General features: G+C 27.7%; 1 protein-coding gene across 1 annotated transcript in view; it reads right to left on the bottom strand.

The window, feature by feature from the left end:
* The window catches only part of LOC123297294 (guanylate cyclase soluble subunit beta-1), a 31,689-nt gene extending 20,897 nt beyond the window's left edge, over window positions 1-10,792 (bottom strand). Inside the window, exons 1-10 of the mRNA XM_044878900.1 lie at window positions 10,639-10,792; window positions 10,494-10,567; window positions 10,333-10,433; window positions 10,155-10,273; window positions 9,939-10,094; window positions 9,730-9,883; window positions 9,518-9,672; window positions 8,849-9,231; window positions 8,155-8,392; window positions 7,488-7,625 (exon numbers count right to left, since the gene is read on the bottom strand). Coding sequence (XP_044734835.1) covers window positions 7,488-7,625; window positions 8,155-8,392; window positions 8,849-9,231; window positions 9,518-9,672; window positions 9,730-9,883; window positions 9,939-10,094; window positions 10,155-10,273; window positions 10,333-10,433; window positions 10,494-10,567; window positions 10,639-10,641 — 1,521 coding nt within the window. The 5' untranslated portion in view covers window positions 10,642-10,792. The remainder of the gene's footprint in view (window positions 1-7,487; window positions 7,626-8,154; window positions 8,393-8,848; window positions 9,232-9,517; window positions 9,673-9,729; window positions 9,884-9,938; window positions 10,095-10,154; window positions 10,274-10,332; window positions 10,434-10,493; window positions 10,568-10,638) is intronic.
* Between the last annotated feature and the right edge of the window lie 1,232 nt (window positions 10,793-12,024).

Genomic DNA, 12,024 nt, shown 5'->3' with positions numbered 1-12,024 from the left:
TTTTACAAAATGATACTTAAAAAATATCATTCCATTAAAATGCATTCATTTGATTCTTAATTAATTTAAATATCATAAAATGCATTAATTTAATAATCACCATATATAGTACATAAAACACTGTTTTTAAAAATTTTGCATATTTAATTTTAATATACTTTATATTATTTTGCATTTTTCATTATTTTAAATATGCAAAAATATTATAAATAATTCATTTGTAGTACATATTTTTAAAAAAAATTTTTAATTGGTTGATTTGATATGAAATAGAAATTAACACCGTTTAAAAAAAAAAAAAAAAATATTATTATAAAAAATTGTTATTTTATTGATTTCATTTTTTTTAGAGTTTCTCTTATTTTTAAAATAAATTTTTATTTATTTAAATATCGAACATATTATTGATTAGTTATATTTAAAATATACACGCAAACAAATTTATCACAAGAGGATGGTGTTTTATAAACTTTAGAATACAGACCAATAAGTTTATGAATTATTGTAGCAATTGAAAAAATTTTTATACCATGTATATGAAATATATCAAGGTATACTAAGTTTAGTAACTCTTAAAAATCGATCTTAAATATCGATACTATGAACAAAATTTTGGCGTAGGTGTTCTTAAAATCACCTAATTAGTCCGTTTTCAGTTATCTGTCTGTCTGTCGTATGTCTGTCGTCTGTCCGTCTGTCATCACGATTACTCAAAAACGAAAAGAGATATCAACCTGAAATTTTTATAGCGTACTTAGGACGTAAAAAGTGAGGTCGAATTCGTAACTGAGCAGCTAAGGTCAATGGGGTCTTGAGTCCGTAGGACCCATCTTGTAAACCGTTAGAGATAGAACAAAAGTTCAAATGTAAAAAATGTTTCTTATAAAAAAATAAGCAACTTTTTTTTGAAACATTCTTTCGTCAACGGGACTGTTTACCTGTGAGAGCGCAAATTATGCGCAAATTATAGAGTATGTTTTATATGGGAATATCAGTTATATATGTGTGACATGCATGTATGTGTAGTGTCACAGAAAAATCAACACTGTCTATACATAGCATTTCCACAATTAACTCAGGCAATTGTTTGTTCTCACTAAAATTTGTTTACTACATGTAAAATTTACGTTCCAATTTCTAATTATCCATGAAAATTAATCTTACCAATTAATTATTTTGAAAAAAATAGAAAAAAATGTGATCCAATATCTGTATAAAATTACAACTTTCGAAAAATCGTTTTTCTGTTCACATGTTTGTCTTAGAGACGAAATGTCTAGACCAAAACTTTAAACTAAAATGTACAAGGATTATAAGTCTGTTGGTCGAATAAGTAACACAGTTGACTAGCTCGCACATTTTTATCAAACATTGTTTATTTCTATTTTCGAGGAAGGTCCGATATCTTTATTTGAAAAATATTATTATTAAAAATTGAAATATTAAAGTAATTTGATTTTTATTGAGCCCATTGTAATAATCAGCAGAGAATAATTCAACTTGAAAATCGTTATTTTTCAAGTAATAAATTTTATAAATATTTAGTTAAATCATTTGTATGTTATTAGATAATTTATTTTTATTGGTATAGATAGATATTTTCTTGATTTTTTATTTAATGTACCTTGATTGTTATATGCATTGAGAATATTTTTAATGTCTCATTTAATATAAAAAATTTACAAAATTTCTAAAAGTGAAAATATGGGAATTTTATCATACAAATGTCAAATAAGGTTTAAAACTGTTATATAGATGTTTGTCATTATTGGAATATTGCATTAGTTTCAGACAAAGTAAACGCAGAACTAAATATTATTTACGAAATAAAATGGAAAAATTTATTTACAAATTAAATGGCGTACATTGATGCAAAACGGCATTCCATATTTTTAGAATAAAATACACACTTTCTTTTCTTCTAGATGTCGGAAGTGAAACCAGATTATGCTAGGTTAAATTTAAATGCCAGATTTATAACACAGTTATCGCATAGAAAGTTTTGATTTTTATAGACAACCTTTTAGACATTCTACATTATTTCAAAAATATTAAGTTTGTGAAATTAAACTTATTTACTAAGAAGTAATCATTTCTGACATCTAATAGGGAAAATGAAAGCAATAGCATACGTGCATTATTAGAGTTATTTTCCAATAAGGAAAAACGATTTTAACATTAGCGTTTACTCGTACATGTTCTGGAAAACAGAACAAAAAAAGATATTTTTGTTGAATGAATTTGCGTGTTGAATGGATCGAATGGATATACTTTCGATAGTTTTCTAACCTTTTTATGATTTTGTGTTTTGTGTACGCAAGACGAAAAATCATCGATAATAAAGCATCAATATTGTCAATATAAGGACAAACAAAAAGAGTCATATTGTCTTTTCATTGTGAGTATTCAGTCTATAATTATATGCTATCAATTTCCTTAATTCTATATTATTTTTGAGTGTTTTCCCTAAGGTTTGTAAAAAAATTAATTTGATACACTCACAAAAATCAAAAAAATTCAGTTACTCAACTTTAAAATTTCTAGTTCTAAAATCATCAAATCAAATATATGCCATGTTAAAAAAATTAAAAGAGAATCGAACCGGCATTTTTGACACAGCAAGGGGCAGTATTAATTTTCAATATGTTCATAAATTTCAAAATATCATTATTTTTTTGAGTGAAATTATGTAAAAATTGGATGGATATTAATATTCATAAATTCAATAAAAATTATGAAGTGAATGTGATCTCAAATATAAATTAAATCGCCAAGCAGAAGCTACATAAACTAAGTAAATTACCTCCTTAGCTTAGTAACACCAAGACACCACATTCTTGAAACCTATTAGAGCTAGGTTAATTTTGATCACAAATTTGAAAAGTATGGCCCAAATTTAGTAGGATTTCATACTTGGTTTATCAAAATTAGATAAAATTTGGATTTGATACAGCAAAATTAATTTTTTTGGATTTTGATGACGTCATAAAGTTAAAAAATTTGATTTTTTTATTACAAAGGCAAATTTGATCCGATCTTATTGGAATTTTTTTTGAAATCCACTAATTTTTGGGTTTATCCCTTCAGCTGTGATGTCAGTTTTTCGATAGCTATCACTTATTTGCTTAATTCCGGGACCAAGACACCCATTCTGGAAACCTATTAGAGCTAGGTTAATTTTGATCACAAATTTGAAAAGTATGGCCCAAATTTAGTAGGATTTCATACTTGGTTTATCAAAATTAGATAAAATTTGGATTTGATACAGCAAAATTAATTTTTTTGGATTTTAATGACGTCATAAAGATAAAAGACTTGATTTTGTGAAGTAGAAGTAGTATTGGTATTTACTTCGTGTAGAAATTGTAAACCGTAAAAGTATGCTTGATTCAAGTGAATGTTCTCAGTTAAGAATTCCATTTTTTCTGTTTATAGCTTATGCTATTCATTTAAACGAGATACGAGAATATATATCATATTTAGGTACTATCCATGTCAAGGAGATCAAAGATAAAAAAGCAACAGCTTATTTTTCTTGAAGAGGAAAATCGCTAATAATATTAATAATTTAATTTTTTTTTTCTTTTTTTTGATTGCGTAAACGGAAATATTATATTTAAAATCATTATTTTAGTACGTATAAAGTAATAATTAATCTAAATATTAATGTTTTAATAATACCTAATTAAATTTTTAGTGTGTTTTTTTCTTCTTGATACTAATACCTCTTATATTATGGAGAATATAATTACGGAAGTGTTAAATATTATTTATTGTGCATATCAAAAAAATTAATTGCACTTTTTTTTACCTGCAATTTAGTTTTTATGTTTTATATGTTAACAAATATTAATTACAAAATTTGAATTAAAAAATAATGGTGCCATCAGAGGTGGATTCAATATTGAGAGCACCGAAGGCAAGCACTTCGTGGGTGCCTCTCTAGCGAGCATATATTATAAATATTAGCTAGTACTTATAATAACTAGCTGTGCGTAACCTTTTGTAGACTTACGCTCCCAGGTTCATTCCTAGTTTGCTATTTATGTTTCTTACGCAAGATCGATAAGATTCCTGGATACCATACCGAAATATTACTTTGGTTACTCTAACTCTCTGCGTTGTACTGAAGTTTCTCCCATACTAAAGTTACAATTTTTTAAATAATTTTCGAAGTTTTTGAAAAACGTAATTTTTGGAATGCTTAAAAAATCAAATGAATTCATGCCGAGATGATCTTTACTCAAAACGTACTAGAATCGAGTTTATTTGACCGATCTATAAGTAGTTTCCGAGATATGGCATACATTTAGGAGTTTTTTTATTCTTTTTGAACAAAATTCACTTTAAAATACTAAAAATAGATACAAATTTTTTTAATCAGTTAAGAATCAATATGACGATTACCAGACACCATATTGTGAAAGAAAAAATTAAAGTCGATGAATTATGTCTAGTGTGTTACCATTGAATTTCTATAAAAAAGATATATCGATTAACGTAATAATCATATAAATAGGTTCACAAGCTTAATCTCTAGAGAGCCTCAAAGGCTGAGGCTGAAAATGAAAGACGACAAACTATAGTAAGTGGAATATCATTTAATAGGTATTTGAAAATCTTAAACTTAAAAGGGTGAAAAAAATTTAATTGAAAAATCAAAAAACCCGACGAGTAAAATATAAACTGAAAAGAAAAAAGCAACAAGTCCAATACTTCGACAGTCTTTAACAGTCGAGCCCAATTTAAACCTATACCGGCTCGAGTCTTCCCAATAATGCGTCCCGATTATTAAAGCCGCTATGTAAACTGCTGTACCTACTCATTTTTTTCTTTTCATTTTTAAAATAAATTTTTACTGCAATCGGCTTTACGATACAAGGAACAGATGGTCAGCTTCTGGGATCCAATATGCATTTTCTCCCGAATTCTCATTTGATTAAAATTAGTTCGTGTCACAATTTTTTCGAGTAGTTTTATGCATTTTTTTCAATTAGAATTTAACTCAAATAAATTCATAATATTTTTTTGGTAAATAATTAAAATATTCATTTTTAAATACCCGGAATTTAATAATAATTACAAAAAAAATTATTGCAAACTGTCATTAAATATTCATATTTTGTAGGTATATCTATAATAATCTTCATGTCATATATTATTGCGAAAGTAATTATAGATTTCAATCAATATTATATTTTCGTAATTAAAAATTGATGAAATGATAGTATTTAAAAAACTTTCAAATGACTAAATATATTTTGATGATTTTTAATTAAAAATGACTATCGTCAAATTGTATGTACAAATTAATGACTAATTAGACATATAATTGTTATAAATTACAAATTAACAAAAAAAATAATAATGTAGAAAGTGACCACAAAAAAAAGGTAACTACCAATTATTTGTTGACATTATTATTATTGTTACAAAATCTAAGTCAAATAAAACACTTTTTAATAGAAATTTTTTTTATGGTTCTTTAACCTTAGAAAAAATATAATGCACCTAATGTTTGTTCTTATGACCTATAAGACGTTTATTAAAACTTAAGTAAAAACAAGTGAAAACATACAATTAACTGAGTTAGTTGTTGAAATATCCTATATAGAATGTGTTGAAGAAGGGTTGAAAAAACCAACACAATTATGGCGGCCGTTCTCCTGTCTTATATTTGATTTTAAAAAATTTCGAAAATTCTCGGTTATTTTTGGTTTCATTTGAAAGGTAATTTAACGGAGAGCGACGTTTCAAGTGCTAGCTTAGGGTTCTGTGCCCGAAAAAAACATATAATTTTAACATTTAAATAATTACTATGGAAATGAATGGTCAAATAAACCTGGCTCGATTCATTCCTAAAAGTGAAATGGTAAAATAATTAGGTAATTCAAAATAATAATCCAAAAGAACAAAGTCAACTCAAATATTTCAATTTCAATTAAAATATTTTCAAAAATTTGTCTCAAAAAATGATAGCTCTCTAAGTATCCTTTTCATCTCATATGATGTCCTTGACCATCACTTTGATATTGATTAAAGAAGGAGTGTTATAAGTTTAAAGTGTTTATCTGTGCGTCTTTGTGTTTTTCAGTGGCATAGTATCCCCTAAACGGACGAACCGACTTGATTGAGAACATTTTATAGCTAAGTTTCCAAAAATCAGTTTACAAGGAATAGATCGCATTTGTCGGGGGTTTTTTAAATTTTGTAAATTTCATTTGTAAATATTTAAAACAACTTATTTTCAAAATAAATTGCGAACAATAATAGTAATCATTCAATTGTGAACAATTATTTATAATAATCAACAGGTACACAATGCAGATGTTCTATAGAAGTCAAGGTAAATGACTTTTATTAAGTCATCATCGTCAGCTTTATAATATTGATTGATGTGCAGATTATTTATAATAATAAAATATAAATATTAGAAAGCATAGATAGATACCTAAGTATTGATTGTGTGTGATTATTTATCTACTATTCCGTAATCACTAGGTATTTTATTATATAAATGTCAATGATGATTACTATCAAGACAATATACTGAGAAACACTGAAAATGAAACATAAATGAAATATAATCAATCACCTCAATTCTACCTGTCATAGAGTCGAAACAGTTTCAATGTTCAAAGCAATATAATATTATAGGTAAAATAAATATTTAAAGAAATCTCCGAAGCAAAATCTAATAGCGATTTGGTTTTCCCATGGGTGCTTATCTGTAGTATCGCAGCTCCTAAACGTATGGACCGATTTTGATTTTTTTTGTTTGAAAGGAAATTAGATCGAGAGTGGGCAATGCTTCAAGAAACCTAGCTCGGCTGTCATCTTCAAACATCTGAGTGAGATGACACAGAGAAACACACAGACATTATAAAATTATAACAATCCTCTTTTTGACCATACGTTAAAAATTGAAAGAATGTTATATGCGAATTGGTCTATTTGGTCGCAAGTTATTGCATTTCTCTGTATCCCCGGGAAAGGTAGGATAATTTTCTTTTTTGGAATGCGATTGAGCAAAAGCTACCACCAATAACAGATTTATCCCATCAATATCACCTTTAAAATAACCTTTACAAATATTTAAATTTTTCAGGAAGGTTTCATAGAAATTTTCATCATAATAAAATGAATGTTCATGATAAAAATGTTTAGTTATTTCCATCTGCTTTATGGGAAATTCCAATCACAAAAACTTTTGTTATTATAAACTGGATCCAATTTCTGTCTATAGAATTTCTGATAAATCAAAAAAAATCACTAACTTTTTTGAATATACATGACTTTTGATCACTAAATTAAAAAAATATCATCCATACAAAAATTTGTTTTTTTACGAATTTATATTTATTTCGATCTTGAAACGATCTTTTCGATCTTCATCTTCGACTTTAATAGCTCGTAGTTTGAGTAGTTGAATTCAAATTTAATACCTCTCAGTATAAGCAATTATTATTTTGTGTAAGAATACTTACTACAGGTTTCCCATCAATTTGCACTTCCCTACCCAAATCCATCATATCCAATGCTAAACGTGCAATACACCGTGCGTGAGTTTGACATGGCTCTGGTATACCACTTACGGCCATATATTTATCACCAACTGTTTCAACCTAAATCAATAAAAATTTAGCATAAATGGATGTTCTTTAACGTAATGAATTATCCCTAGTAGAATGATCTATACTAATGATCTATATAGATCATTACTAAGCTAAAATGAATGTTTTTTTTAAGCCTGGCGTGCTTCAAATTAATAGGCTACGAATTATAACGAAACATTACACAAACAAAATATTTCAAAGGGTATGCAAAAGACTCTTTTGTTTAAAATCTTGGCATAGGCTTAAATAGTTCAAGGAAATAAAGATATCGACATTGAAGAAATTAGATGTAGGCGAAAATTTATTTTCATCGCAGAGAACATAGAGTATATTAATCGCATCTGGTCAACGGCAATAAAATTTGCGTTTTCTCAAAGATGTCGAAAATTGGAGGCTTTCAGTTGTATTTTCATCTTTGATGGATTTATTTTATTGGTTCTTATGGAAGTACTAGTAATGCAACGGAATTGTTTCCAAATTTCTAAACAAGCAAGACTTAAAGTACTATTAGACAAATGTTTCCTGGAATAAAACTTACCTTGTAAACGTTTGGATTCTTTTTGGGATCAGTTAAAACATCAAAAGCTGTATATAGTTGATTTAACATTTGAACAATTTTCATGGCACCACGCGAATCAGTATTTGCTGCACAATATGAACTGAATCCCACAATTCCAGAAAATAAAAGCGTTACACAATCGTAACGTTTTGCTGGCACCGGTCTTTGATGCCGTAATTCATTTGCAACACTTATCGGCAGAACAGAATACAATAAACTGAAAATTTAAATTAAATTGTAAAATATTCCACAGAATTTACAATGGTTTTGATGCGTAATTTTCTTGGAAAAGTTAATTTAAAATTGAAGAAGTCGTGACAGTAAACTAAAAAATCTGTTTGGGAAATTAAGAACTATCGGACCTTTTGAAAATACTACCGTAATTTTCATGAAAACTTTTTTGTGTTTACTAGAGCCATCTGTTTTTATCATTCCATACATATTTTCACTAACAAGAATAAATTGACTAAAAAAAGAAATTAATTACTAATGCATTCTCTTTTGTGCTGAAGGAAATTAAATACAACAAGAATATAAAGATGGTTTATAACTCCACTAAACAATGGTTCATAGCTTGGACAACAATGGTTTGTATCTTGATAACACGATCAAATAATCTATATTATATAATTTTTCCGGTTTTTTTCAAAATGATATCCATTTATCTACTAACCTATCAGTTTTCTGTTTTTCACCTTCCAATTCACGATACGTCTGTTGTAATTTATCGGTTAACATCTCCAAATTACGTGTTAATTTATAATCAGCTTCAAATTGTTCGGACATAAGTACTAAATCGCGTGTAGCATCATGTAACGGTATATCGCTTATATAAAGTCCACGTCGTGTTAAATCATCCAAATTGACAACACTTGGATAACATAAAAATATGACTAAATCCGTTTCGGGTACGTAAAGCATTTGTCCTTTAAGACGTAAAGATGAATACTCTTCAGGAACATCGACTTCCATTACACCAGGTTTAGTGCGGAGGACATAAACCGTGTTAATATGTGATAAGATATTTTCGAATGTTAGTTCCAAATGTGGACGTACCTAAAAAAAATTGTGAGAATGTTAAAAAGTACTATTATTTCGCATCAATGAATTTTTTGCTCGGAAGTCCTCAAGAACAGCTCCGATTTTGATTTTTTTTCAGAAACATTTCAGAGAGTGAAAGTAATCTGAGGAGAAAAGGCAATGTTCCGACTGATATATCACCGCCTAGCCTAATTCACTAAAAAAATCGTAAATATCGAATCTGTTCTTGAAGATTCCCTAAAATTGCCTCTTTTATGAATTCATTGATGCAAGTACATTTTTTCTGTGATTAGAAACTTACAGTGTCTAGAACATCAGTGATTTTACAATCTTCAAAAGTGACTTGTGGAATAACGCGTTCCACAGTTGAACCAGTTTGGATTATTGTTAAATTCCGATCGAACATTATGTGGAATGGAAATACTCGACAAAATGTAGCTGGGCTTACTTTTGGTTCTAAAAATGAATAAAATTAATATTGTGTATACTTTGTGAACGTGAAAATATACTCACCAAGTGAAAGTGTTTCAACTTCAGTAATTTCTGGTTGTGAAACAGTTTTGCTGCCGGAAGTTTCGGTGATTAAAAATTGTACATGATCACATTCGTCTTTTGTTTTTAAAATTTTTACTTCCACCTCAGTTCCATGTAATTTACTAGCAACTGTCTAAAAAATTTTAAAACTAAAATTTTTGAATTTTTAAATTTTTAACGTTACTAACTTTTACAATTCCAATGACAATATGTTCAAGACCAGGTCGATCGGAGTAATAATGTAATACTAGTGCACCATCTTCTGGACGTTCTGTACAACGGAATGATGGTGCCCTCATTCCTGGATAGAGTGTACCCAAATGATCATGCAATGCATCCAAATTCTAAATAAAAGGAAAATAAAATTATCAAAATAATCACGTAAAATTTGGGAAAATAAATACTTGTAAAAAATCTCTTGGTGTAGCGCCCAACACTTGTAAAATTTTATCATAACCAGAATCTTGGCAAAATTCAAAGAATGTTTTGCCAAATAATTCAAGTATAGCTGTCGCAGGAATTTCTAAAAAAATAACGAATTTAATAATTTTTGTAAAATTTTAAAAATTATTTGCTGCTTACTTAGTAAATTCACGGCAGCCGCAATTAAATTGTAAGTTATTTCATCATCGTAAATTTGTCGAACCAAAAATTGACCTTCCATGTTCACGTCGGCTTCTTTTCTAAAATTTAAATTTTATCAATAAACTTTTTTCTTATAAAAATTTATAAAAGAATCTTACTTTATTTTTTCCCATGTTTCCTCTCCAAATGAATTCACCACTAATAATTCCAAAGCGTAATTCACAAATCCATACTAAAAACAAAAATTTTTAATTTTTCAAAACAATAACAATCAGTTATAAATAATTTCAAAAAATTTCCTACCATTATTGCGAACAAATTATTAATAAAAGTTAATATTAATTTCAAAATTCAAATTTTTGAATTTTTTGAAAAGGTTTAAAATTGTTTCCAGTATTTTATGAAAATATTTTGTTTATTTTTGGTTAGCGCAATCCATTAAATGTATATTGAAGTTGTTGTGTCAACAGTGGAAAATACACTAAGTGTTGTGAAAATCTACTACGTTTTACAATGGAAAACTCGTATCGATTTGTAATTTTCCTAGTTGGTTTTATAAATAATAGATGGCCTTTTGTATTGCAAGAGTTTAGCAGTTAATATGAAAAAAAAATTCATGTATTTTTTTAAATGCAGATAAGCGCATATCTAGACAGAGACTTTCGGGGGCAATTACTCCCTTCAAAAAGTGAGGTCCCTCCAAAATATTTTGTTTAATGTGGACCCAAGTTCATTTAAAACGCACTCATTTTGCTCTGAGTATATATACCAAATTTTATCAAATTCCGGAATACAATGTTTGTGATTTATTTTAAAAGAGGGTATGTATGTTTTAAAAGAGGTATCCCTTAAAATATTATAATAAATCGAGAAATTTTTATCTCTTATTTAAAAAAAAATCTTTTTCAGAGTAACTTGACCCAAAAAATTAAAAGATCAGGCCTCCTTTGACTATTGGAATCGTAATTCCTGGGATATCCACTAAAACCCTATAAAGAGGTGGATTTGACGGTAAACCACGTATTTATTTTGGTGTCTCCAGATTTTGGTATTTCATGATTTTGCAAATCCATTGAATAGTTATATTTAATTATTTTTTTAAATTTTTAATTATTTTTGTATTCTATAATCTAAGGTTCATCAAATTTATTTAGAATACAATTTTTCTTCTCGATTTTTTCAAAAAAGTATTCACATGCCTCTCCAAAAAAATTTATTAAATTCTTATATATTGCCTGCATCTTTTCGGAGATAAAAAAAACTTTAAGATTTTCTTGGATAATCGATATTTGATACCTGCTATTTTATTAAATAATGGCTGGAAATTAAAACTACCTTAAGGTCTTAACGGACACTGTGCCTTCACAAAATGGTATATGTCAGATCATTCGATGTTACTAGGGACCAATTGAAATAGAAATGCAAACTCTTTAAAGACATGTTGTTTAATCTTTATCAAATATAAAAAATAATAACGAAATTCTTGGAATCATTGTAAACATAAAAATATTATTGTTTTACTTTTGCTGTGAGCCCCAACGAGCCAAATTTGGCTTTTCGTATATTATTCGGCACAATATTTCTTTAATATTTTTTTTTTTAACATATTAGTGTATAAGTAATAAAACAAATATTGAAATTAAGCCATTAGAAACTAATAATTAAGTATTAAGTTAGTAAAACAAAATT

The sequence above is a fragment of the Chrysoperla carnea genome, chromosome 4, assembly GCF_905475395.1.
Source record: "Chrysoperla carnea chromosome 4, inChrCarn1.1, whole genome shotgun sequence".
Classification (NCBI taxonomy): Eukaryota; Metazoa; Arthropoda; class Insecta; order Neuroptera; family Chrysopidae; genus Chrysoperla; species Chrysoperla carnea.
This window is presented reverse-complemented; position numbering and strand designations above follow the sequence as displayed.